General features: G+C 37.0%; 1 protein-coding gene across 2 annotated transcripts; it reads right to left on the minus strand.

Annotated features, from left to right (window-relative positions):
* knl1 (kinetochore scaffold 1) lies at positions 1-27,962 on the minus strand. Of its 2 annotated transcripts, none has more exons than XM_017457530.3 (25): positions 27,814-27,962; positions 27,562-27,616; positions 25,422-25,461; positions 22,246-22,305; positions 22,071-22,153; positions 21,906-21,955; positions 20,196-20,220; positions 19,650-19,690; positions 18,811-18,857; positions 13,309-16,218; positions 13,048-13,162; positions 12,892-12,956; positions 12,614-12,712; positions 12,428-12,543; positions 12,190-12,280; positions 11,883-11,999; positions 11,330-11,417; positions 9,575-9,698; positions 9,295-9,399; positions 5,268-5,368; positions 5,081-5,137; positions 4,300-4,409; positions 1,188-1,309; positions 488-613; positions 1-284 (listed from the first exon to the last, which is right to left on the minus strand). In XM_017457530.3, exons 2-25 carry the CDS (start codon positions 27,588-27,590, stop codon positions 188-190), a joined length of 4,818 nt encoding a protein of 1,605 aa, XP_017313019.1. In that variant the 5' UTR covers positions 27,591-27,616; positions 27,814-27,962; the 3' UTR covers positions 1-187. The 2 variants fall into 2 exon arrangements, with proteins under 2 accessions (XP_017313019.1, XP_017313020.1); XM_017457531.3 differs by having other exon boundaries at positions 5,081-5,134; positions 27,814-27,961.
* Between the last annotated feature and the right edge of the window lie 16 nt (positions 27,963-27,978).

Below are 27,978 nucleotides of genomic sequence, written 5' to 3' on the forward strand. Positions count from 1 at the left end.
TCAAGTCTAACCCTTTATTAAACCCTAACTCTGTGCTCACTATTCAATAAAAAAGTTAGAAATTATATAAATCAGATGTAAAGTTTTTTTACATTAACATTTTTTTTTTTTTTACATGCATGAATGGAATAAACATTTAAAAAAAAAAAAAAAAAAAAAAAAAAAAAAAAAAAAAAAAAAACAGGTCTTAACCCAGCAGATTAGAATGAATCCTCTTCATGACTGTGGTGAGATAGTTCTTGGCTGGTCTTACAGAGGATATGATGTCTTTGACTTGCTCCAGCCTGTGTAAGATGTAAAAACAAAGCAGATATTTTAAACAAAATAGACATAAATATATTCCAAAGTGGGCAGCCCTAAGCATTTATACAGTATTATCGCTGTTATGAACTACATTTGACACTGTAAAGTGTCTACCAAATCAATAAGTAAGGAATGAATAAATTGTTAAAATTATTTATTTTTAAACATATAAATTATTCCAAACCTTGTGTCACCAATGTGATTTTGGAACCTCTGCAGTTGCAGAGGCCTGAATGGATAATCCGGGGTAACAGCCAGGCTTAGCTCAAACTTAACAAATGCCCTGACGCTAGAGAACATGACTTCAACTCTAAGGGGGTAAAAATGAGAGGAAAAACATTTCAGTTGCAAATTTTTCAAAATCAACAAATTAAATACTGTTATGAAATGGCGACAAGTAATAGCAAAGCATAATGCCAAATGGACAGTGAGTCTGTTTGTTGTTGTGGTACTGTATTTCAGCAAAGAAACAAAGTTAAAGATGTAGGTGCAGATTGACATTTCCAATTCCGTAATATGTATGTGCAAGGATATTAGCTAACCATTATAGTAAATAGTCTGCACTTGTATAGTGCTTTTTAACCTTAGTGGTTACATTCTCTCACACATACACGCACAGCGCTAGCTTGCCATCGGGAACCACATGGGGTTCAGTGTCTTGCACAAGGACACTTTGGTACGTGGAGACATGTGGGCCGGGAATCGAACTCCCAACCCTACGAGTGATACGATTCTCATCACCCACTGATAAAATGCATTTTAAAATGTCAGCTTGCAAAATTACTTCTTTAACATGCAACTGATGGAAATTCATGCTGATCAAGTCTGTTTATTATGAACGCAACAATAACTTCAATTAATTAGTTAAATAAGTGCTGACTTACAATGTATCCACACAAGTAATATGCAAGATTCCAAGTCTCACACCTCCCCACTTCTTCAGCCTATAGATTTCTTCACCCAAGAGTCGAAGTCGGCTCACCACCACACTGACGTTATGTAGCAACTATTGTGGGAATATTTCAAATACATCAAAGAGTATCATCAAAAACACAGATCATCTGTGCATTGACTGTGGCTTGTCTCGGACATGTTTCCAAATGTATCCAAAACTGGGTAGGCAACTAAGAAACTGCTTAACTTTCTGTGGGTAGACAAGCCTCGATACATTTCTTTGTACTGTCACCATGAATGGAAATCCCAGAGCAGTCCAATCAAAAAAATTGCTGGTTGTCTTCAAATTAAGACTGAAGTCCCATCTCTTCCCTAAGCACTTAAACAAGCACTAAACCTACATTAAATATAATTTATTTGTATATGTACAGTGAGGGAAAAAAGTATTTGATCCCCTGCTGATTTTGTACGTTTGCCCACTGACAAAGAAATGATCAGTCTATAATTTTAATGGTAGATTTATTTGAACAGTGAGAGACAGAATAACAACAAAAAAATCCAGAAAAACGCATGTCAAAAATGTTATAAATTGATTTGCATTTTAATGAGGGAAATAAGTATTTGACCCCTCTGCAAAACATGACTTAGTACTTGGTGGCAAAACCCTTGTTGGCAATCACAGAGGTCAGACGTTTGTTGTGGTTGGCCACCAGGTTTGCACACATCTCAGGAGGGATTTTGTCCCACTCCTCTTTACAGAGCTTCTCCAAATCATTAAGGTTTCGAGGCTGACGTTTGGCAACTCGAACCTTCAGCTCCCTCCACAGATTTTCTATGGGATTAAGGTCTGGAGACTGCCTAGGTCACTCCAGGACCTTAATGTGCTTCTTCTTGAGCCACTCCTTTGTTGCCTTGGCCGTGTGTTTTGGGTCATTGTCATGCTGGAATACCCATCCACGACCCATTTTCAATGCCCTGTCTGAGGGAAGGAGGTTTTCACCCAAGATTTTACGGTACATGGCCCCGTCCATCGTCCCTTTGATGCGGTGAAGTTGTCCTGTCCCCTTAGCAGAAAAAAACCCCCAAAGCATAATGTTTCCACCTCCATGTTTGACGGTGAGGATGGTGTTCTTGGGGTCATAGGCAGCATTCCTCCTCCTCCAAACACGGCGAGTTGAGTTGATGCCAAAGAGCTCCATTTTGGTTTCATCTGACCACAACACTTTCCCCCAGTTGTCCTCTGAATCATTCAGATGTTCATTGGCAAACTTCAGACGGGCATGTATATGTGCTTTCTTGAGTAGCGGACCTTGCGCGCGCTGCAGGATTTCAGTCCTTCACGGCGTAGTGTGTTACCAATTGTTTTCTTGGTGACTATGGTCCCAGCTGCCTTGAGATCATTGACAAGATCCTCCCGTGTAGTTCTGGGCTGATTCCTCACTGTTCTCATGATCAATGCAACTCCACGAGGTGAGATCTTGCATGGAGCCCCAGGCCGAGGGAGATTGACAGTTCTTTTGTGCTTCTTCCATTTGCGAATAATCGCACCAACTGTTGTCCCCTTCTCACCAAGCTGCTTGGCAATGGTCTTGTAGCCCATTCCAGACTTGTGTAGGTCTACAATCTTGTCCCTGACATCCTTGGAGAGCTCTTTGGTCTTGGCCATGGTGGAGAGTTTGGAATCTGATTGATTGATTGCTTCTGTGGACAGGTGTCTTTTATACAGGTAACAAACTGATATTAGGAGCACTCCCTTTAAGAGTGTGCTCCTAATCTCAGCTCGTTACCTGTATAAAAGACACCTGGGAGCCAGAAATCTTTCTGATTGAGAGGGGGTCAAATACTTTTTTCCCTCATTAAAATGCAAATTAATTTATAAAATTTTTGACATGCGTTTTTCTGGATTTTTTTGTTGTTATTCTGTCTCTCACTGTTCAAATACAACTACCATTAAAATTATAGACTGATCATTTCTTTGTCAGTGGGCAAACGTACAAAATCAGCAGGGGATCAAATACTTTTTCCCTCACTGTATATATTTGTATGTATGTATGTATGTATGAAGGATGTAATTGAATGCAAATACATTATTCAGATTGAAGAGAATGTTCTAAACGTATATAACTTCGTAAACAGATACAAATACAGACAAGAATAAGAAGAACTTGTTTGTTGAATTTTTATGTTGGTTGAATGCTGGTACTCCAGGCACAAACATGAAAGGCAGATTTCTCCTGACCATGACCATATGTGTGTATTGGGTCTATGGGCTGCTCAACTCTCTATGATGTGCCTGATCTTGCTTTGTGTGACACTTCATGCCATGTATTCCACAAGTGGTTGCAAATATTGCTTTAAAATTGGACTGTGTTGACATGATCGAATCATATATTTGCTGCAGACTTGGCAGCTGTACATTCATGCTGTGAATTTCCCATACTATCACATCCCAAATGTGCTTTATTGGATTCAGAGCTGGTGGGGAGGCCAGTGAAGTACACTGAACTCATTGTAATATTCATGGAAACAGTTTAACAGATTTTAAGACATTTTCGAGAGACATACTTTGGGACATGCTGCATTATCATGCTGGAAGTAGCCATTGTATTATGGGTTAATTGTGGCCACAAAGGGATGCATTCACTGGCCATTTTATGTATATGTATTTTTACACGTTAGAGTATGTTAAAAATTATTTTACCACAAAAAGAATGAGGGTAAAAAATTACAATTACATTATGTTAGAAAAACATTTTCAAAGTTGTTGCATGGAAATCACATAGACTGACCCTTTAACCCTTTTAGTTTGATAACATCTTACTACTTAGACCTCATTACTAAAAACAGTAATGTATAAACCCCCACAAGTTAACTGATTTTACGCACAGAACTTTAAACAACTAAGACTGTAAACTGCTACTATACGAAGCAAAATGGTTCCTTCTATTATAAAGCAAAGTAAAATGTTCCATGTACTTTGCATGTGCCAACAGTACACTCATATGCAAAAAAATATCTTCTCTATGATAGTGGTTAGCATTATAGCTATATCAGGATTATTTGTATATAGACTAACCCTTTATATTAACAATAAATAATTACCATTGGTATGTTTTGAGTTGTTGAGTACTTCTGGATCCATTTAGCTTGAGAGTCGATGTTTTCTATGAGCAGTTTGTGGACCATGACTGCACTCGGCTGTGAGCTTTTAGCTTTAAAGGGGAAAAGGGTGAAATAATGCATATTATATATTTTTCTATCCTTCTGTCTCTTCTCTGTAAAGTTTCAAAATTATATCGATAGCTAGACAAAAATACAGTAGTTCTGAAGGGGTGAATATGGAGCAAAATGGTGCAACGATGGTGCAATGATTCTAAATCATTGGTTACTTTATTTTGGAATGACATTTCATTTCCAGATAGTTATTTTAGATTAGAATGAAAATTTTTGCCCAAAAGTTTCTAGAGACAGAAAGATCAATCAATAACATCATTAAGCATAATAATATGATTCAGGAAAAATTTTACCCACAAGTTAAATCTATAATCTAAAACTAAACTTTTGCTGCCTAATCAGTGTATTTTAAGCAATAAAATTGATGGTAAGTAGGTGACAACTAAATTTCATGCAGAGAAAGCAAACAAAGAGAAACCCAATGACAAATGCCTTTGAGGTTGATGCCTGTACAGTATAAACACTGTGCAGGTATGTGAGCAAAGCAATTAATTTAGTTCCAGTTGAGTATTTAGTCACTGAAGTTTTGCAAATATTTTCTGTAAAACCATTCTCTCTACTGCACAAAGTTTTTTTTTTACTCATCGAGAATTATACTTTTATAGAAAATAGTTTAAATGCTTTCTTTAAGGTCACAAAATTCTCTCACCATTCAGTAGAAATTTGAACGATATGTCCACATCCACATCTTCTTGCATGCATTCTTCTCCATGAAAAAATAAAATGTTACAGGTGTTACACAGTACTATGATATGCAATGATTTCAGAATAAATTGAAAATAACCGAAGCATGCTCATTCTTAGTCACTATTGAGTGGCTAGGTATTAAGACTTACCAGTGGCCTTTTTGTGTTTCACAACCAGCTGCACAGTGTCATGAAGAAAGGTAAAAACAATCCCATTTTTATCCCCAGGATTGAATCGCCACTCATTCAGACTGGAAGAAAAAGAACCATTAAGCCTAAGGACAAAATAGTGAATGTTTAATAAACTATTTTAGACAAGTAAAATGAGGTTGAGGTATATACCCACATTGAGGGAGTGAGTAGCATTCTATTCTCATAAAAGTGTCTGAATTTATGGTCTTGTTTGGAAATATGATTAGCTAGGAGTTATTTTTAAGTTAAAGTGCACCACATGAGATATATATATATAAAAAATAAACTACTGAAATACTTTGGAGATCTGACTATAAGAAATGTCAGACAGCTGCCTGATTTAAATTGGGTAATATTTTTACCCAGTTATTTTTGTAACCCAGCAAACAATCATTGTCAATATTGGTAACTCAATAAAAGCAGCAGCATTCACAAAGCACAGCTACATATCCTGTTCATTAATTCAATCTAATTTAATTTTACTTGTATAGGACTTATAAAACAGACTTCACAAAAATCTGTATGGAAATTTATATCTCTAATGAGCAAGCCAGAGGCATGAGACCCGAGGAAGGAAACCATCAGAAGAACCAGACTCTAAAGGGATCCCATCCTCTTCTGCGTGACAACTGATAGTATAAATCATAAAATCATGATAATCATAGGTGTAGAAGAGTAAAGATAAACAGTACTAACTGTGTGGAAAGGATAAGCATATTGTGAATAGGAGTCCAGGGACAAGCACAGAACAGCCTTTATGATTACATCAGCAGTTCTTAAAAATGTAAAATCTTGGCTAAAACTAGGGCATAAACAGTTTTTGAGAAATGCACATCTTTGCAGTTTCCATACACATACACAGTGAGACAGAAGGGCAAAAAGCTCCAAGCAGAAGCAAAAATAGCGCTACACAGTATTTAAGTTAAAAAATAATTATACCAGAAGCCACTCAAATCAACTTAACCTACACTCATTGGCCACTTTATAAACACCAATTCATTCCTGCAATTAACCAATTGTCCAGTCATGTGGCAACAGCAAAATGCATTAAATCATACAGATAGAGGTGCAGAGTTTCAGTTAAATGTTCCCATATAGGGTAAATGTTTTCAGTGACTTGACCTTGGTGAGGTTGTAGAACAAGAGCTGGTTTGACTATTTCTGCTGATCTCCTGGGATTTTTATGCACAACAATCTATAGTTTACATAGAGTGATGTCGGGGGGGGGGGGGGGGGGGGGATTGGGGGGATACAGTAGGGCTGTACAATTAATCAAATATCGATCACGATTTTGACTGCCCACGATTACATGAACATGATCGACCTCGATATTGACGTTTAAAGTTCGTCCTCCGCTCATAGAAAACGCCGCTGCAGATCAAATCAAGTGCTTCCTACACTTACAGCCAGTCATCATAGAGCGGCGCAGGGATGACGTCATTTTGTAATGCCAAAACCCAGAAACGAGTTAGCATCATTTACTAAAAAATACAAAATACTCTTTGTATTTTATTGCTTTTCAAATAGAATGTGCATAAATGGAAAAACTCAGTGTTCCCTCTCCTTCTGTATTTTATTATTGCTGGGGAGAGGCAGAGCTTAGCCTGCCTTTTATCTAGCTGTCAGTGCAGACCAGTTTTGGCAACTTATCGACTTTTCAGACCTGTTTAGCGACCGTTGAGCGAAAAGAAAAGAAAAAAGCACCTAGCGACAAATCTAGCAACTTTTTGGAGAAACCTTAGTGACTTTCCAAATGTCACCAGTACTGTAAGTGCAGACCATAAGTGCAAGTGCAGACCATTTACATTTACTCCACTGCACTCACACCTCTTTCTGTGTCTGCTCTGTTCAGTGAGAGGCTGAGAGCTGGAGATTTAACAATGTCATGGATAACCACATTAGTGGACAACCCATTCTACCACCTGAGCCACAGCCACCCTGTGTGTGTGCGTGTGTGTGCGTGTGCGTGGGTCGTCGGGGGGGGCACATTATAGGCTTTAGTTGGAAAAGGTTGAGAACCTCTGGTTTATAGCATAGGGTTAGCTTTGTATTTGGCTGTGTCTCTCCTCCTGTAAACACTGTTATTGCCTTTTCTGCATAGGCCTGAATTGTTTTCATTTAGTTGCATATTGATATATTTGATAGCATGTTTTCATTTTGTTGGTCATTTTTATCTTTACTTATCCTGTATTTTGTGTACAATTTTATTTATATTTTGCTTCTATGAGATGATGCACTTTAAGGACTAGTTTAATTTGATTCAAAGATTTTTACATTAGCAGGAATGTAGCACAACATGGAGGTGAAAGCAGTGGTCTGTTTATTTAGATGTGAAAGCGCAATAAAAATATAGTGTCCCTAAAAATCAATGAATAATCGTGAAAAAAATCCCGGACATACTACATCCGCCACTGTCATGTGACCTTCAACATCATCATAAACACAAAGATCTTAAAAGGGACCACCAGATTAAAATAACACTAATGGCAAAATGCATATCAGGAAAGTTAGCTGAATTAGAAGCTAATGTGGGCAGGCTGAAGTAAACTTTTATGCAAAAGGCGTACAAGAAGTTATTTCTGCTAAAGGGGGCAATACTAGCTTCTGAGGCCAAGGGAGTAATTACTTTTTCCACAGAAGAATATCACATCTATTGATATTGCTGTTGAATAAATAATTGAAAAAGCTAATTTTATATATATATTAACTTTATTAACTTAATAAATATTCAAATATGATCAAATGTTTGCTTGTCCAAATATGTGTTTTTGGGGAAAAAAAAAAAAAAAAAAAAAAAAAAAAAAATCCAAGTTATTTTTTCAAATGACTGTGTATATAAACACACATACACACTACTGACCTTTGTGAGTGACCATTGTTAGTTTATACTGTGATGCCTAAATAAATTTTCACAATATACAGTACGTATGTAATAAAACAGTCACCCATTCTTACTAGCAACGTCTGGAGAGATGATAAAATATTGTTGCAGAATACCGCTGATCAGCAGAGATATTTCCTGTTCACACGTCTTCTTTAACACTAGACAAAATTAGTTAAACAGCTAAGAGTGTTAATAATGTATGAAAAGTCACCTTTTACTGAGTACAATTAACATTTACCTATTGACTACTTGATCTTGTTGTCTCTGATTACATACAAATGCTTGCAATTGAATGAGGTTTAGAGATTCTGGTATGATAGTTTTGTGTTATGACAATTTTGTTTGTTTGTTTGTTTTCTATTGGGTTATTATAACATCAACCTGCCTAGGGACTACAGATTAAAATTAGCCAACCTGGCTAGATCTGGCACATTTTACAAATCAAATTCTTACACAGCATGATTTTGGAAAGCTCATCTGCCTTTGATGGAAAGGTTTAAAATACTGTCCTGTTGATGCATGGCCTCCAATAGCATATTAAATCTGAAAGGCTGTTATATTTGCATGATGCAGTAACACTTGCCTGAAATATATTCTCACTTAGATTGTTTAATGAGGTTTTCAGCTCCCAATTTAATAAAATATTACAGAAAAACTATTTTCCCATAAAGCAGTTTTAGTTTATTTTTGTTTAGTTTGTGTGATTCTAAACAGAAGGCTATACGCTTCCCTTACTTGTCCTTTGTCGTAGCTTATGTCAGCTGCTCCATTTTTAAATTTTATGCCAATTAGTCCCTTGATCTTGGACAGAGGGGTTTTAAGTCTGGGAGTATAGAGCATGACTATGTAAAATTGCATTTGATTACGTCAGTTCAGAAATGAAAAACAACTACTGCTTATTATCAAACATATGTCACTATCGTACGTACTCAATATACACAAGTACGCAAAATAGTAGTATTGCACTTATAACTCATTACAACCTCTATTATCAGTCCTATGCCACAATTTCTGATATTAAATATAACAACTTAGATTTGTGAAAGGAGGTTTTTAACTTTTATGACAGAAGGTCCAAAGGTTAAAGAAATGGCAATATACCTGTTCAGATTTGTTGTACGGCATTCCAGTTCCTTCGTTTCATCTTGAACTTTGTCCCGTGTGTCCTCCAAAGATTGAGCTTGAAGTTCAAGCTTATAGATTTGTCTAGCATCAACAGCAAAGGATGATTATTAAAATGGTGGGGGGGCACTCAATTTAACAAACAGCTGTAGTCTATTTTTAATGAATTGCTCAGCGAATATGGAGGACTTAATAATTATACGTGTGATTCAGCAGTTTTATACGTATATGAAAACTGATATTTATTAGCAATACATACTTTTCTTTCTCAGTAACTTCTGAATTAAGAGCATCAAGTTGTTCTTGCTTTGCCTTCAAAACAGGTTCAAGTCTGAGGAGGGAATGTTGGTCTCCCATGACGATGTTATTCATCCCATTCAACTCTATTTTTAAAAACATGCATGAGTTCAATTATACAACATGGTTATTCAAAATGGTTTCATCCAAAATTCTTATTTAATGCAAGTCTGATTTTTATTAATATTAGTGTTTTAGGATTAGATTCTGAACATTGTACAATATACTGTACAGAAAATGTGTAACTTTCAAATGTATAATTGTAATCAACATAACTTTAGCAAAACAACAAAAATAAACAAATAATAATAAAAAAAAAACAGGTGTATCTAAACAAAACTAGAATATCATGGAAAAGTTCATTTTTTGTCCCATAATGTAATTCAAAAAGTGGATATAATGTGGATTAATATATTCTAGACTCATTACACATAAAGTGAATAGTTCAAGTCTTTTTTGTTTTAATCTTGATGATTACGGCTTACAGCTCATGGAAATCAAAAATCCAGTATCTCAAAATATTAGAATAAAGAATTTATAATACAGAAATGTTGACCTGAGAAGATCTCTAATCAGTTACCCAACTCAAAACACCTGCAAACGTTTCCTGAGCCTTTAATCGCTCAGTATGCTTTGATTCAGTAATTCGTGCAAAAGGATTAAAGCCCCAACCAAGTATTGAGTGCATAAATTAACATACTTTTCATAAGTTCAACATTTCTGTATTATAAATTCTTTATTCTAATATTGTGAGATACTGGATTTTTGATTTCCATGAGCTGTAAGCCATGATCATCAAGATTAAAACAAAAAAGGCTTGAAATATTTCACTTTATGTGTAATGAATCTAAAATATAAGTTCCACTTTTTGAATTAAAGTACAGAAAAAAAAAACAAGGAAAAAAAAAAAAAAAACCTTTTCACGATATTCATATTTTTTTAGAGGCACCTGTACATACATATACAGGTTATAAATAAGGGCTGCAATAGCTAATCAGCAAAAAAAAAATTATTATAAAAAAACAGTTGGCAACAAATGTCATTTAGCCTAAAAACGTATTTGATTGAAATGTTGGCACATGTTAAAACAGAACAACTTGTACAATATGGAAACTCTTAAACTACACTGCACCGTTCCCCTCACAACATAACGTGCTTTAATGTGAGTAACTTCTGCATCATCAAGTCGTCATCCTGCAGTTCCCAATAAGAAAAGGGGGTTGGGGGGGATCGGTAGGAAATGGCAAAGTTGATTCACTGATTCCAGGGATCAAACACTAAAAGGCTAAGAGTGGAACTAAAAGCTCTGGAGTTGATTCCATGCAGCAAAGATTATTTGCCAAACACCACAAGTAAAATTACTTTATCAGTTAGCTGCCAGATATTTTAGTTGTGTCTGTTTTGATTGTCAGGTAACAATTAAAACAAATCAGGTGTGCAGAACCAGTTTAAATAAACAAACAAACAAACAAACAAACAAACAAACAAATAAATAATCCCTTACCACCACCTTACATTTGGGTTTCTTATTTGCTTGACATAAGCACCTGATAATAATCTCATGCTGTGGCAGAATCCCCCCCCCGATACTAAAAATATTACTTTTTTATTTTATATATTTAAAAAAAAAAAAAAATCACCCAACTAACCAATAAAATGTTAATCGCAGCCAAACAATTTCTAATTGCATAAAGGAAATGAATGAATTGTTCCATACCAGACTCCAAGTCATTTATACATCCATCTAGTTCTTCTAACATCTCACTTGTCTCCGTGAGTTTAGCCATCAGACTTTGTTTTGCATCCTGAAAATTACAGAAAATATTCACTCCAAATGGACAAGACGGTATATTTTACTTGACTTGACTTTAACCCACCCAGAAATCAAATCAATCCTGGGTCACTGGGTCATCTCTGTGAGGCAAGGTGACTGGTGAGAGAATGACCGTTTTTGGCTTTTAGTGATATCAGGAGCTTACTTGCATTAAGGATGCTTCAAAGCATTAAAAATAACTATAAACCTGAATCTTTGGAAAAAAAATAATTAAAATAATTCGCTGAGATATAAGTGGAATAAAACACCAACCCACCTTTGATTATTTTCCTACAACAGTACAAGCCATTGTGTTTATTTATTTCTTAGGAGAAAATTAGTTCCTTTTTCCAAGTAGAAAAGTTGCTAAAAGCATGATTTCTTGTAAAAGTACTGTTTACATAATAGATATATGATGCATACAAATACACCTGATATAAAGAATTAATTCTCTCACCTGTGTTGTTTTTAAAAGCTCAGAATACAAGTTTTCCTTAATTTTATGGGAAATTGCCTTCCTTCGTTTTCGGAAGTGCACTCTTCGTTCCTTCAACTTGGCACCAAATCTTTGTAGCTATAAGATATAGAACAACTTCCTTAACTGGAACAGGTTAATTGTAATTTCTAGCTGGTAAATGATATTTGTGATTCCCTGAGCTTTTCTAAAATCATTGAAAGACCATCAGAAAAGCACTGATCAGCCACATGATTTTCTATGATTTTTTAAACGTTTTATAAACACTGTAATACAAAACAGACAGCACCTGCTCTTTTGAGAAAGCACAAATATCTTGCAGCAGTGTTCCATTGATACTTCTCAGTGGTTTATCTTGATCTGCCATCTGTGTTTTAAATCTGTTAAAAAAAAAAAAAAAAAAAAAAAAAAAAATTCCGAATTTTACATTTTATTCATAATTTTTGTTTTTTTTTTGGATAAAAGATTGATGGCAGCAACCATGTAACATGCAAGACAAGTAACACATCTATAATGTGTTTACGTACCCTTCAGCCATCTCTGAGAGGTTCTGGCAATCTGCTTCATAGACTTTCTGCTTAGGACGGTGTATGTATTTTTCTCTAAGCAAGTCCTCCATTGTGTAAGTTTCTGCAGCTCTAAACTGTAGCAGAGTAGAGCAAAGTGAATATTTTGCTCAAACATGCAACACTGGTGAAATATGAAGAGCTTACATTGTCAGGAAGAGCGCTGGGTCTTGATCGGTGGATTACAAATTTGGCACCAAATTGTGTTAGGAGCTCGTTCACTGTAACACTTCCGTCTTCAAGTTTCTTAAAAACAAAAACAAATGAACAGGTTTAATAAATGCATGGATTTGCAGTGGTTATGTGCAAGTTATTATAGTTTAGGTAGAATAAACTGGTCTAAAATATTTCAGTTATTTAATTGCACACAAACACACAAAGGCTCTGACTGTACTGAATAATTAAATACAAGTAAATATGTTTACCTTATAGAAATCAAATTCGTGATCCATTGTGATCCACTGTGAATCGAGCTGTGAGTTTCTTAGGGCTTTTAACAAAGGAAACAATGAGGTTTACAGTAATCTGGAAACAATTACTATGGTATTATTATATTTAAAGGCTCTACAGTTTAAACTCACTTAATTCAGAGACTCCTTCGCATTTCATCATGGTGGAATTGCTGCTGGAGTTGGTGTCATCTATTATCTTTACCATATGAGTTGGGGCATTCTGAGCTGCAGAGGTACTGTCCCACTGCACACATCATACATGGCAGTGAGAAACAACAACTAACTAACTAACTAAATAAATAACATTACCAAATTCAAAATATTTAATGCTATACCAAGTTTAACCGGTAAATGGACATAAGACATTCAGTAAAGCACAAATCATCTTACCAATTTTTCACTGGTGTCTTTCATGGTTGCATCATTTTCTTCAGGTGGCATTTTCTCAGATTGGTTTATATTCATGACAGACTCCATGTGATCATATTCAATAGCATCCTCATTCAACTGAACCCCAGTAGTGACTTCTTGCTCTTTGTTTTTGCTCAGATAGCTGACCAAACTACCTGAGAAATCTTCTTCAGGAAGCACTTCATCAAGGAGATCAGTTTCATCGCTGCCATATTGTATGTTCATGTTTTGACATGTTTCAGCAATGAAACATGTCTGCAGTTGAAGACCTTGAAGGCCATTAGTGCTTTTGGGCTCTGTTTGGTTTGGACATGCTGGTCTTGCTCGTGGAGGAAATTTTGGCATAATACCACCAACTGACAGTCTTGCCATCAGAGAATTCTTGAGTTTGAATGGTGTGGTGCCCTCTTTATGAGCCAAGTTAATTTTGTTTTCAAGCAGCTGAGTTTCCTTGGAAGGCTGTAAGGAACTGTCTATTTCAGAATGTTTTTCAACTGGAGACACCACTGTGAAGCTAACTAGAGGTGCAGTAACACTTCCAGCCAACAATCTATCTGGCTCACTAATATATTGTGAAATATTTTGAAGTTTCACTTGTAGATCGGCTAGACTCCTTCGTCGGGATTCAATAGAGCTCGAATGTTCTTTTTTCAAAGTGTCACTATCAGACTCAGATACATAACCTTCTTTTTTGGCAGAGGAAGCGGTTTTGTTGTTTATTGGCAATGTATGGTCCATTTCTTTAAATATAGTTTGGTCAGTGGTTACAGGTGCGGTCTTCACAGTTTCTCTGGCCATTTCTTCCTGATTAAATGCAACACAGCACTGCTCTTCTAAGGGCACTGTAAAAGCTTTAGTAATTTCCATATTACAGTCTTCCTCAGAGGATTCTACATTTTTGACAGTTGAATTAAGGGACACATTTTTATTCACATTGTTAAAACATGAAGGTTTATAGTTTTTGTGGTCAGTTTTTGTGTTAACTGTCTGATCTCTGGCCAAGGCCATGGCAGCTGCATCTGATACTGCCTCTTTGTCTACAAGATTTACAGCATCCAAATCCATTACAGGAATTGGTGATTTGCAGTCTACAGCATGTGAAGCAAGCACTGTTCCAAGTTTATCATGGATTGATTCAGACCTCTTCACTTTGTTTATGGTTGGACTGGAAGATAACACACATGGTGTGCTTTGTGCCTTGTTTGAAGGACTTGTTACCGAGGTTTTTGTGTCAATAGTCAAAGTCTTGCATCCTGTCAGTTCCATATCATCATGTACAACAGACATGTCAGAAGGAGTGCCCTGCTGTATTTGCATACAGTCAGACAGATCCTGGAGAATAAACTTCTGTGCTGTAGGTATCACACAGTTCTCAGTCTTTGTTCTCTTAGAAAATGGATATCTGTTCAGTTCCATGTGCCCAGTGTGTTCGTTGGTCATACCTGTAGTTCTAAAAGATGTTGACACAAGCGATATCCTTTTCTTTGATTTGTCAGATGGCTTGTAGTCATCACAGCTTTTGGTCTCAAGGACAACTGTCTGACATTGTGTCATTTCCATATCATCACATACTGTATGGTGTGTCTTTCCCAGATCATCACCTACTGTATGACATTGTGTCATTTCCATATCATCAGCCATGTGAGACAGTGGAAGTTCACTTTTAAAATGTTCAGCCCTGTTCACTTCTGGAGAGACTGATGGCAGTTGCATGAAGGATGCCTGTGGTTTTGACATCATTACATTTGTTGTTGAAATAGGTTTTGAATCTATGGCCACATTACTGCATCCTTTTAATACAGATTCATCTAGAATAGAAGACAAAACACCAGTTGAGGCTTGACATGTCAATTCCATAAAGTCACTCTGATCATTGTGAAACACAGTATGTGTTGCCAGAGTCACGTTTCTTTTGCACTCTCCAGTTTTGCTTGCTGCAAGGGCACCTGGAGTTATATTTCCTGACTGTGTCGTATTCATTATTGTTCTGTCAGCATTGCCAGTAATGGAAGATACACAAGCTGAAACTGTACTTGAGTTGGAAAAAGGTTCTCCCTCAAATTTGGTCTCTAGGACAACAGTTTGTGATTTGGTTACTTCCATATCATCAGAATCAGCCATTTGGGCAAATGAGACATTACTCTGAAAGTGGTCAGCTATATTTTGTTCAGATAACTGCTCTTGATCTTGAACATATTCATCCAAAACTTGCGTCATAATCATTTCACTGGTGTCATCACTGACAAATTTACATTTCTTTTGATCCACATAGGGCATGCTGTGATATGCATTTTCCATGCCTTTAACATTGATGGTAGCAGTCTGACTATGAGTGAGCTCCATCTCATCTAAATAATTTGAAGAGGACCCTCTATTTGTGCTTCTAGGATTTCCACCGACAGAATAAGGAAAATGCTGAAAAGCCTCTCTTTCCTCAATTATAACAGTGCGACTATTGGTCATGTCCATATGGTCCCTCTCAAGAATCGCAAGCTTGGGCAAACAAGTTGGTAGAACATTCTCCTTGTCAATTTTTGCATTGCTTGTATTTTCCAAAGTGAAATGATCATTGTTTTTCTTTGAAAATGGAGCAGAAACATTTTGGGCACTTGTCTTTGATAAACTAGCAAGAAAGTCATTGAATTCCGAATGCATCGCATTTTTTCCCATAGTGCCAAAGGTTTTACAGGGCATACCATTCTGACTATTGAGCTTGTGAGGTTCACAAACACTGGACATGTTCAGGGTAAATTCTTGATTAAATTCATCCTCCATGTCAATTGCAATTGTTTGACTCTGAGTCATGTCCATGTACCCAGTGTTCTCCCCAAGTAACACAGTTCTGTCCACAGAGTCAAGTGGTAAAATTGGTTGAGGGAAGAAATTCTCCTATTAGAGAGATTAAAAAAAAAAAAAATCTATATTAATAAAGGAATATATAACTCATTAATATTTGCTTCTATTCATCTTTGCTCTCAAATGAAACAACAGAGAAGCATTCAAGCTATTAGTTTAATTCAAGTTTGAATCCAGACAGTGCCAAAGTCATCCATGGTTTGTTGGGAAACTCAGTCCGCTGTCAATTAGAGCAATACTAGCCAAATGTGGGTGCCTGTAAGTTTATGTTGATGGAAAAGGGCAGTTAGCTCTCTCCTCCAAGCACATTCAGGTGCTCTACAACACTGCAAAGGCAGCAGGATCTCTGAAGATTGTATCAGATATTACCCTCCCTGCTTGGTAGCTGTAATGCGATAATGGAGAATGAGCTAATCGGCAGGAATTGGCAATGACTAAACTGAGAGTAAATAGGGTAAAAATCAAGAGTAACATCATAAATTGTTTGTAGTAGACCTACAGTGAGGGAAAGAAGTATTTGATCCCCTGCTGATTTTGTACGCTTGCCCACTGACAAAGAAATGATCAGTCTATAATTTTAATGGTAGATTTATTTGAACAGTGAGAGACAGAATAACAACAACAAAAAAAAATCCAGAAAAAAGCATGTCAAAAATGTTATAAATTGATTTGCATTTTAATGAGGGAAATAAGTATTTGACCCCTCTGCAAAACATGACTTAGTACTTGGTGGCAAAACCCTTGTTGGCAATCACAGAAGTCAGACGTTTCTTGTAGTTGGCCACCAGGTTTGCACACATCTCAGGAGGGATTTTGTCCCACTCCTCTTTGCAGATCTTCTCCAAGTCATTAAGGTTTCGAGGCTGACGTTTGGCAACTCGAACGTTCAGCTCTCTCCACAGATTTTGTATGGGGTTAAGGTCTGGAGACTGGCTAGGCCACTCCAGGACTTTAATGTGCTTCTTCTTGAGCCACTCCTTTGTTGCCTTGGCCGTGTGTTTTGGGTCATTGTCATGCTGGAATACCCCTCCACGACCCATTTTCAATGCCCTGGCTGAGGGAAGGAGGTTCTCACCAAGATTTGACGGTACATGGCCCCGTCCATCGTTCCTTTGATGCGGTGAAGTTGTCCTGTCCCCTTAGCAGAAAAACAGACCCAAAGCATAATGTTTCCACCTCCATGTTTGATGGTGGGGGTGGTGTTCTTGGGGTCATAGGCAGCATTCCTCCTCCTCCAAACACGGCTAGTTGAGTTGATGCCAAAGAGCTCCATTTTGGTCTCATCTGACCACAACACTTTCACCCAGTTGTCCTCTGAATCATTCAGATGTTCATTGGCAAACTTCAGACGGGCATGTATATGTGCTTTCTTGAGCAGCAGACCTTGCGCGCGCTGCAGGATTTCAGTCCTTCACGGCGTAGTGTGTCACCAATTGTTTTCTTGGTGACTATGGTCCCAGCTGCCTTGAGATCATTGACAAGATCCTCCCGTGTAGTTCTGGGCTGATTCCTCACTGTTCTCATGATCATTGCAGCTCCATGAGGTGAGATCTTGCATGGAGCCCCAGGCCGAGGGAGACTGACAGTTCTTTTGTGTTTCTTTCATTTGCGAATAATCGCACCAACTGTTGTCACCTTCTCACCAAGCTGCTTGGCAATGGTCTTGTAGCCCATTCCAGACTTGTGTAGGTCTACAATCTTGTCCCTGACATCCTTGGAGAGCTCTTTGGTCTTGGCCATGGTGGAGAGTTTGGAATCTGATTGATTGATTGCTTCTGTGGACAGCTGTCTTTTATACAGGTAACAAGCTGATATTAGGAGCACTCCCTTTAAGAGTGTGCTCCTAATCTCAGCTCGTTACCTGTATAAAAGACACCTGGGAGCCAGAAATCTCTCTGATTGAGAGGGGGTCAAATACTTATTTCCCTCATTAAAATGCAAATCAATTTATAACATTTTTGACATGCGTTTTTCTGGATGTTTTTGTTGTTATTCTGTCTCTCACTGTTCAAATAAATCTACCATTAAAATTATAGAATGATAATTTCTTTGTCAGTGGGCAAACGTACAAAATCAGCAGGGGATCAAATACTTTCTTCCCTCACTGTATAAAATTGCGGATTAGTTGAAACTTGGTGATTTGTAGGAGTACAATTTAATAGCAATCACAAGAGATGGATGCCAAGCACAGCTGTGGGGAAGTGCACCATCCACAAGGACGTGTGTACAGGTGCTTGGAGGTTATGACAGATTTTGCTCATTGCTCACTGTGGATTAGCTGCAATCTGAAAGCTATAAAGTTAATTTTTTGGATGGAGTTGTAGGAAAACATCTCAAATGCAGACAAAAAGGCACAGGAGATAACATTTCAGAAATGTACAGCACGTCAAACCTTGAGGCGGATGGGCTACAACAGCAGAAGACCACATTGGGTTTCATTCCTGTCAGCCAATAACAGGAATCTGAGACTACAGTGAGTGCAGGCTAACCAAAACTAGCTGAAGATTGTAAAAATACCAGACGACATTTTTTCAACTATCTAGCTTTGGTGAACATAATGTTATTAGAGTGCCCTTAGGAAGACTCAGATTTGCAGTTAGGATAAGTTGGGCAGTTGTAACTCACCTTGTTTAGTGCAAAATGGATGGGTGTGGTTAGCATGGTGTCCAATCCTGGAATTGCAAAATGTGGTTAAGGGGATGCATGGCCAATCATGGTCATGATCTAAACAAACTACGTTAGGGTGTAGATTTAGGTTAATTAGACTAGTCAGACTCTTCATGTATTCTCCCACAATCATCTTAGACAGCATTGCTGCATGTACAAAACGCTATGAGGACATCCGTTTCCCCCTTCAGAATAGCCTCTGTTTATTAGCTCACAGACTGTCAGCAGTTTTCTAAAAGAGATTGTAGCCTACATATTATGAATGGATCAACAAGCAACGGCACAACCACTGAACCTGATCATATATATTTGGTTGTAACAAACAAATGAATTAGCTAAAATTACAGGGGTCATTTTTATTTAGTTGAGCTGAGGCAGGGGATGAGACTAATGGCACAAAGACAGTCATAGTTGTTTGCCATTTATAATATCTACACAGAATTGCAAACTTTGCTTAAAAAAAAAAAATTTTAAAATAAAATCCTAGCGGATAGACTAAAATTAACAGCATAAACCACATACTTTTAATTAATGCATATTTATGCATATTTATATTAATGCACTATTAATGCATACTTGTATTAACAGTATTTAATGTCTTATTTCTGGTAATGATTAAAACGCAATGTTTGTTTTATGATGATTATGCAGCTTATTGGTCCTGCTCTGAGTGAGACGCTATAAAAATTAAACTTATTGTTACTTTAAATAAATAAATTTCCTATCTTGTATACACTGCACATGAGATCATATCTGAGAAACAATTGTGAGATGTTAATCAACAGATTAATACTTACCCATAGTTTCATGTTTTTCACTGGTATCAAAGCACTGCAACCTGATTAAAAAAATAAGAGCAAGGTAAATCCCAATAAAAACATGAGTAAGAATAACAAACTATGATTAGGTAGGTAGGAGGGTTGAGAGGATAACTAAATCTAAAGAATTGTATTACGGTAGGCCCGAGGAAACTATGGCTGATAAGCCAGATATGTCTGGTAAAGATGTTTGAATTTGAACAAATAGGCCGACAAAATCATCAACTTACTTTTATCATCGCAAAGCAAAACTTTCATTACACAGGTCACAGATTTGAGGTAGAGGTCAAACCATTTCTACAAGCTGCTGTTAAACTAGACTACTATATGGCAAAAATACAAATCAAACAACATGTCTGCTGGTGTAAGTTTTACTTTAAATTTGCATACATCACAATATGATTATGGTTTTCTATAAATGTACTCATGATACAGTAACAGGGTGTATGAGGCAAACATACAATTTACCATGAAACCTGCTAGAAACGACACCTGCTGTGTCTTGAGGAGGAAGTGAAAACTTACTTCTCATTCCGTCCATCATTGGCTCCTGTTGAATGCAAATAAAAAGTTAACTAAAATAAAGCTTTTGTTCCTCAATATTATTTAATTACAATTAATGAGCAGGACATAGTTACAAAAGTAAAATTTTTTCAGGGAATACGGTATTTAGTTGAGCGTCGGCTCTGGACAGAGAGAGGAAATGACTACGGCTGCTCCTAAGGCCATACAGACTTCATATAAATCCATAATGAACTTTTTCACACTAACTGTTGTCACCCAGATGAGGATGGGTTCCCTTCTGAGTCGGGTTCCTCTCAAGGTTTCTTCCTCTTAAAACATCTTAGGGAGTTTTTCCTTGCCACCGTCGCCACTCAGTGGCTTGCTCAGTTGGGATAAATTCACACCTTTAATATCTGTATACCGTATTGATATTTCTGTAAAGCTGCTTTGAGACAATGTCTATTGTAAAAAGCGCTATACAAATAAAATTGAATTGAATTGATTGAAATGGGTTGGATCAACAGGTCACAAGTGATTGTTCTCACCTGTGTCATTACAAACAGCATACTAATATTCACTTTTTCCTTTCAGTAGAACATGCGAGACAAAGAGAGAAGCAGCAACACAGATGCTCCTTTGAATTTTAACTTCAACTAAGTTGGAACTTGACAAGCCACAAACAGATTACTATTTTGTTTGTTTTTCGTTACGCGAAAATAAAAGAAGCATGATGCTCTGTAAAAGTAGCCTATCTCCAAAATCTTTCACAAAAACAGATACACACAAACACACAGGTCTGTGGTTCATTATATTCAATGTCAATCAAAAATCCTCTTTCTATGAAAGTATGCAGTTCTAGGGCGGGGTTATTGATAAAACATAGAAGACCTCTAGAAAACACTCAATATGAGATCCTGAGTGCTTTTGGGCAAGTTTTCCTCAAGAGTCTCTAGTCAACTCATCTGTCCCCCAGTTACATCATGGCTATATTCCTTGGTCTTACCCATTGTGATGAATGACTAAGGGAATTGGCCCTGTGTGTTACCTCATACTTATAACCCTGTGAAACTGGAAGTCATGGTTGAACAATTTCCTGTCCCTAGTCACCCAGGTGTACTAAAAAAAGGTAAAATATCAGTGGGAATATACTTCAAATATATTTTTCTCATATGAATTCATAGGGGTGTCAGTAATTGTGGCACACCTATATTTAACAAAGATGTATTTTTTTGATAAACCTGTATTGTGTTTGCAATCATTGGATATCCATATTTTTTTAAGCAAAAGGTCAAAAAGGTTAAACAATAAAGACCATTTTTTGCTACCACCATAGTGGTTCACTGTAGGGACGTTGTTGGCCAAGTGATGAATGGTGCCTAGTTTCCTCCAGATCTAAGATCTGATATCTTCACCAAACCACAGAATATTTTTTTCTCATTGTTCGAGTGTCCATAATGTGTATTTTGGCAAACTCCAAGAAAGCCGATATGTGCTGTTGAGGAGCCATTACAGTATTGATAACACTGGAGTTATGGAGACCACTAATGCCATAATATTGGTTGATTTGACGTTGGTAATAATTTTGTTCCAATCCAATTGGTCTTCAAGTATTTGTATAGAAAGCAACGACCGATATTTTGATATTTACCTCAAAAAAGTTAAAACACAAAGAGGGGTGCTTAAAAAATCAATTACAGGGTTTTCCAAAAATCAAAAGAAATGGATACTCACCAACTGTTAAGTTATGGATGGGAGCCAATGCAGGATCAGCCTTAATGTCTCTAAATATTGAAGAAGAAGAAGAAGAAAAAAAAAACCCAACAACATTCACACATTATAAGTGTTTTTACTCTCTCTCAGTGTATTGGAATTCAACGTGCATGTATATCACCTTACTTTGGGAAGACATGAATATTATTTGTAGTGGCAAAACTGACTCTTCGTGAACTTCGTCGTTTTTCGATTGGTCTAGTTTCCTCCTGGGGGATGTAGGAGAGTGAAATGTCAATAAGAAAAAGCAAATTTATAGTAAATATTCAGAATAGCTCTAGTAAGATTACATCATAATCACCTGGTTTTCATCCTGATCATTTCCGAACACTTTCATTGATGGCCGCGTAGTTTTTAGAATCTGTGTTGAGCAGAGTCACAGTTACAATTATTAGTTACTATCCTTGTGAGGACCTTCCACTGACAATTATTAATTCTAGGCACTTCTATATTAATTCTATACCACTTAATCTAACCCTAAGTTTTAGCAAGGAAACCTTTTGGCTTTTTTTTTAATAAATAAAAGCTGTCAAATAAAAAGGAACCAGCCAAATATCCCAACAATCACAAAACTGTCAGAATTCCTAAGCTTGTGAAGACATATCTTCTCCACCAAGGTATAAAAACAGCCTGTCTGCCCCACAATCACACTCTAAAAAAAGCACATGTTTAATTGAACTAATTAGCATGTGACCTATGCAGCCTATCAGAGTCAGATTAAGAAGAATTTCACACAACAGACATCTCTGCTTGACACTCTCAGCTTCATGGATAAAAGGTTCCCCAGATAGATGCAATTATCAGGGAATGTTGTCTGGTACAAGGTTGCATTTTTATTGTTAATTATTTTTAGCAAGTAGGTGTATGTCTGAAAGAAAGAGGTTATAAATGGGGGGGTGGGGGGTGGGGTGGGGTGGTGGGTGTATTTAATGCCTATATTTCAAATGCATATTGCCCATGTATGACATGTATATACAATAAAAATAATTATACCACTTGAAAGAGCTTGCTTTGCTTAGCAAATGCAGAAAATATGAAGTTGCTACTTTGAAATAAACTGTATTTATTAAGATACCAAGTATGCCATGTACAAACAGAAATGCTGTTTTAAGGCATATAATATACATACTCTCCCATTAATCTAAAAATAACTATACTATAATTTAGAAGCCCATACCGGTGTGCCTCTAATTGTCAGCCAGATATGGGTGATGATGTCTCTGCTATACATGTCCTTACTAATGGACTCCAACTGCTACGGTTTTATAAAACCAGGCCAAGAAAACACGGTTTAGAAGTTCCTTTGTTTTTGTCATTGCTGCGTACACCTGATTTACATGTAACATGTCTACATCTCTGGCACCATGCTCCACTGAAGAAATGCTGAATTGTACTGAAGGCTGTTACAAATTGGATCATGTAAAGAACAAAACAAAAACAAACAAACTTAAAGGTAATCAGTTGGAGACCACCTACTGGACATTTCAGTTAACTACATAAATGAAAATATTAAAAGTGAGAAACAGGATCAACATTTATCACTGAAATATTAAAATCATACACAGCACTTTGTGTGCTGTTTATCCTGCTTCTGCATACTTCTGGGTTCTAAACTGAAAGTGGGAAAAGGGTCCACTGTCTTTGCAAAATTAGCTCTTTCTCAAAGTTAAGCTAATTTTACCAGTTAAATGTGGCTAATGTAAGTTTACTTATTTTTTAAAAAATCTGCAAATAACAGTGAATGTAAAAAAGAACAAAATAAAACAGTAACTGCAAACAGTTGGACACCTTACTAAGTAAAACTTCCTTTGCCAGCAATCACAGCTTGCAAATGCTTTTTGTTGCCAGGTAGAAGCCTATATATTATTGTTTAATGAACTTTTATCCACTCTTCCTTTTTTCCACATTTAGAGTAATGAGGTTTTCTTGAGCCATCTTACATGCATGCATAACATGTTTGAGATCTACCTACAAATTTTCAATGATCTTCATGCCAAGGGACTGGGAAGGCCATTCCCAAAGCTTCTGCTGTATTTTGCAATATCTTGTGGACCTAACATAGCTTTGGTAATTGTCACCATAGGGTTTAATTTTTACTTCATTAGTCCACAGCACTTGCAAATGCCTCTGGCTTATCTAGCTATTCTTTTGCATACATCAGATGTTCACTTTTGTGATGAGGTCACAGTTCCTTCTAATGACTCTTCCATGCAGCTCATGTTTGTGCAAGCAAGCTCTGCAGAGTAGAATGGTACAGTACACCATCCTGCAGGTACTTAAAGTCATAAATGACAAGGGTGAAGAGTTGGCTCAACGATTAAGGCTCTGGGTTACTGATCAGATGGTCAGGGGTTGAAGCCCCAGCACCGCCAAGCTGCCACTGTTGGGCCCTTGACCAAGACCCTTAATCCTATCTGATCCAGGGGCGCCGTATCATGGCTGACCCTGCACTCTGACTCCAACTTCCTAACAAGCTGGGAAGTCCGAAGAAAAATTCAATGCACATATATAAAATATATATGTGAAAAATAAAAAGTATTCTCTTCTTAAAAAGGTTTCTGCTTTGCCTTTCTGGGGAGTATATTTACAGTTCTATTGGAGAGTATTATTGGTCTTTCAGTTCTTGCCTTGATGTCCAGTTCCCCTTAAAATGTGAGCTGGTGGTGCTATATCTTTTTATAGCCTACCCCTGCTTTGTAAGCATCAGTTAGATTCATAGTCAGATCCTAAACCAGCTGCTTAAAGGAGCCCATGGTTGAGTGTTTAACCCAAAGTTTGAAGAGTCAAAGAATTTATTACACTCAGGAACTGTTATTCCTAAAGACAGTTCTTGACCTGCCTAAAGAGTTCTAATGAATCAATTAAGGTTTTAAGACTTTACTGGAAGGTTGTCCAAACATTTGCATATGCCACAATTACTATTTTATTTCTTTCTATTTTTAAGTCAATCAAATATAAAGCAATATAAGTGAGGAAAACATTTGCAGGGAAAAATAAATTTTATATAGAGTTCACAAACTTTTGCCACACACACATGTAATATTGGATCATTTTTCTCAATAAATAATTGACCAGCCATATTTGTCTCATTTGTTTAACTGGGTTCTCTTTGTCCACTTTTAGGACATACATGAAAATCTGATGGTTTAGCTCATATTTATGCGGAAACATCGAAAATTCTAAAGGGTTCACAAACTTTCAAACACCACTGTAGAAATGTGTTTACAGGTTTAGTGTTGATAAACGGCTGATCTTCACAAAGTGAATTGTTACAAGAATATTAAAATTATTACACTTATAGAAGAGTGGCATTAAATCAACAGAAAAGACAATTAAATTGTTAACGGCAATAAAATGGCCTAAATTTTATCATTGGAACAGAACCAATACAGGGGCAACCAAGTGTATATTTCAATAGTTTTCTATATTAAAAGCCTGAAAAGATCCTAAACAGTTACACTGGTATCAAGTACCTACCGATGAAAGTCTTCTTTTAGACAATCCTTCAAGGTCATGCCTACAAACAAAAATGAAAATGTCACATTTTCTGGACACTGAAAACACCACAATCAGAGCTGACAAGACATTTCAATTTGCAAAGCATTCTATACATCTAAAGGAGACCATAATATGTAAAACTGACATGAAATGTGGACATTAACTGATACTTCTTGTGGTTGATCACTGAAGTGGTGTTACTTTTACTGTACCTCATGATGGCACATTTTTATTAGAACATAATATAGAAAACCAAAGTCAATTTAATCATAACACCAGTATGCAGTATCAGACCAAGTCAACAACACAATTAACCACTGTCTAAGTTCAGGTATACAGCAGTGGTTATAAAGTTGTTGACTATTGTTCTAGACCCTTTCTATAAGTCAGGGGTGGACAATCTTATCGGAAAGGGCCGGTGTGGGTGCAGGTTTTCATTCCAACCAAGCAGGAGGCACACCTGATTCCACCTGTTTAATCAGTTGATCTTGGCTTTCAATAGATTCAGGTGTAAAATATTCATTCATGTTTCTAACACTTTTCCTGGTGTAGGTTGTAGTGACAAACTGAGAAGTTCAGCCTAGACTTCTCTATCCTCAGTTACAGATTCCAGCTCCTCCTGCAGGATCCCCAGATATTCCCAAGGGGAGACAAAAGTATATCCCTCTGGTAGGTGCTTGGTCTGCTCTGCTGTCTCTGTCCAGAGGTTGTGCCTGATACAGCTATAGAGGAAGCTGACTGGGGGGCATCCTTGTATGGTGCCTGAACTGGTACCTCTCATTTAGGAGGAGCAGCGGCTCTACTCAGAGCCTCTCCTGAATTGTCAAGCTCCTCACACCATCACAAAGAGTAATCACAGCAACTCTACAGGGGAACCTCATTTCCATTATTTGTACCCATGACCGTATTCATTTGGTCACTACCCACAGCTTGTGACTATAGATGAGGAAACTGATTGAAGTAGATTGACGAGTAAACGAGAGCTTTGTCTGCAAAATTGATGAAGCAATGGCATTAGCACAGGTGCATTATGTGGCAGAGAAAACCCATTTAGATAACCCATCTGTAGTGTTCTGGTGTTGCCATGGTCACGTTTTTTTAATGCCAAATTGGACTAATTTTGGAACAAAGGTTGTGGGTGGAAAAATATCCCGTCTGCTCATTTAAAATCGGTCCATAGCTGCCTGTAAATTCTTTTAAGGCAAATAATTGTAATTAAATCGAAACCATTTCCGAAAACATACCCTATGGCAAACAAAGGGAATGTGCGAGTGTAGACCATGAACCTAGGATCTATAAACCCTTCTCGGATGCAAGTTATATTATAAAGACTGGGTGAAGGAAAGGGGGGTTATGGAGTGTACACATGAGATGATAACAAAAAGGCATATTCCAGTTATTGGAAATCAAATGTGTGTGCACCCTGCTGAACTTGTTCCCCACAGGAGGACTAAGGACTTTTTCCAATCCCAAAATTATTTGACTAATTTTTGTGTTTTTTTGTTTGTTTTGTTTTTTAAGATGTAGTTGGGCTGGAAATTTGCCTGATAACCCTGGTTATAATTTTGACAACAGCAGCAACATGTACAAGAAATGCAGCAAAAGGCACAAATGGGATGGGTTTGGTAACTGTAATTATTTGGTAATGTTCATTTCATTTATTTACTTTGTGGCACTGCTCATTAAATCTCATAATGTGACTGAATCTGTGCAGTTTGAAGCCAAGTGAAGTTTTTACTTTACATTTATGGCATTTGGCAGATGCCCTTATAAAGAGTGACTTACATTTATCTCATTGATACACCTGAGCGGTTGAGGGTTAGACCTCTGGTCTCCGGTCTACAGTACAGTACCCCAAATAAACATAAACTGGGCTTATTTTACACACAAAAGAGCAGTATCATTTCATTACTTTTATTCACCATAAATTCCAAAAATGATAATGAGTAGAAATGGGGTCGCGTAAATGTGTTATACAACAATAAGTGATAATATTGACCAAAAACACCAAAGATGGAAGTCAGGTTTAAACACAACACTGGCCTTAGCTCGGGAAGTGGGAACCCGGGGTATCTGCTTTAGGAAAATTAATGAAACACAGAAAGCTAATCTGACTTACCCGAATTTCTGTGTCTCTTTCTGCTCCATTGAAGAAACTGGAGAACAGCAGGCAGCTAGCAAAAATAATCAACAACAACGTGCTTTGCTAATTAAAACACTGAGTGAAGTAGTAAACACTGAGTGAAGTAGTAAGTGTTGATTATGCTCACGAGCCCCTTATTAAACTGTTTAGAGCGCCAAATACACACATAACCACTAATTTGTTTAGTTTTACATTAGTGTTATATTATTTGGTTATTTATAACATTACCTAGATATACATAAATTCTTCCGCCTCGCGAAATAATCGCGAAACTATTATCTGCGCTTATCCTTCCGTCCGTTAACGTTTGAATATTTCTTTCTCTTAAAGTTTGAACTGAACCGCCTTCCGCCTATCACCGGCGCATGCGCAGTGTTCATGTCACGTGTTATG

This window comes from Ictalurus punctatus, chromosome 26, assembly GCF_001660625.3.
Source record: "Ictalurus punctatus breed USDA103 chromosome 26, Coco_2.0, whole genome shotgun sequence".
NCBI classification, from domain to species: Eukaryota; Metazoa; Chordata; class Actinopteri; order Siluriformes; family Ictaluridae; genus Ictalurus; species Ictalurus punctatus.

What these genes read in the sequence shown, in the direction of transcription:
- knl1 (XM_017457530.3), bottom strand. Translation starts at nt 27,590, where the DNA reads ATGGAGCAGAAAGAGACACAGAAATTCGG. An exon ending in AAGACACCAGTGAAAAATTG is followed by an intron (nt 13,163 to 13,308) that starts GTAAGATGATTT and finishes TGATGTGTGCAG; the next exon opens with TGGGACAGTACCTCTGCAGC. An exon ending in GTTCAAATTTCTACTGAATG is followed by an intron (nt 4,410 to 5,080) that starts GTGAGAGAATTT and finishes TCCCCTTTAAAG; the next exon opens with CTAAAAGCTCACAGCCGAGT.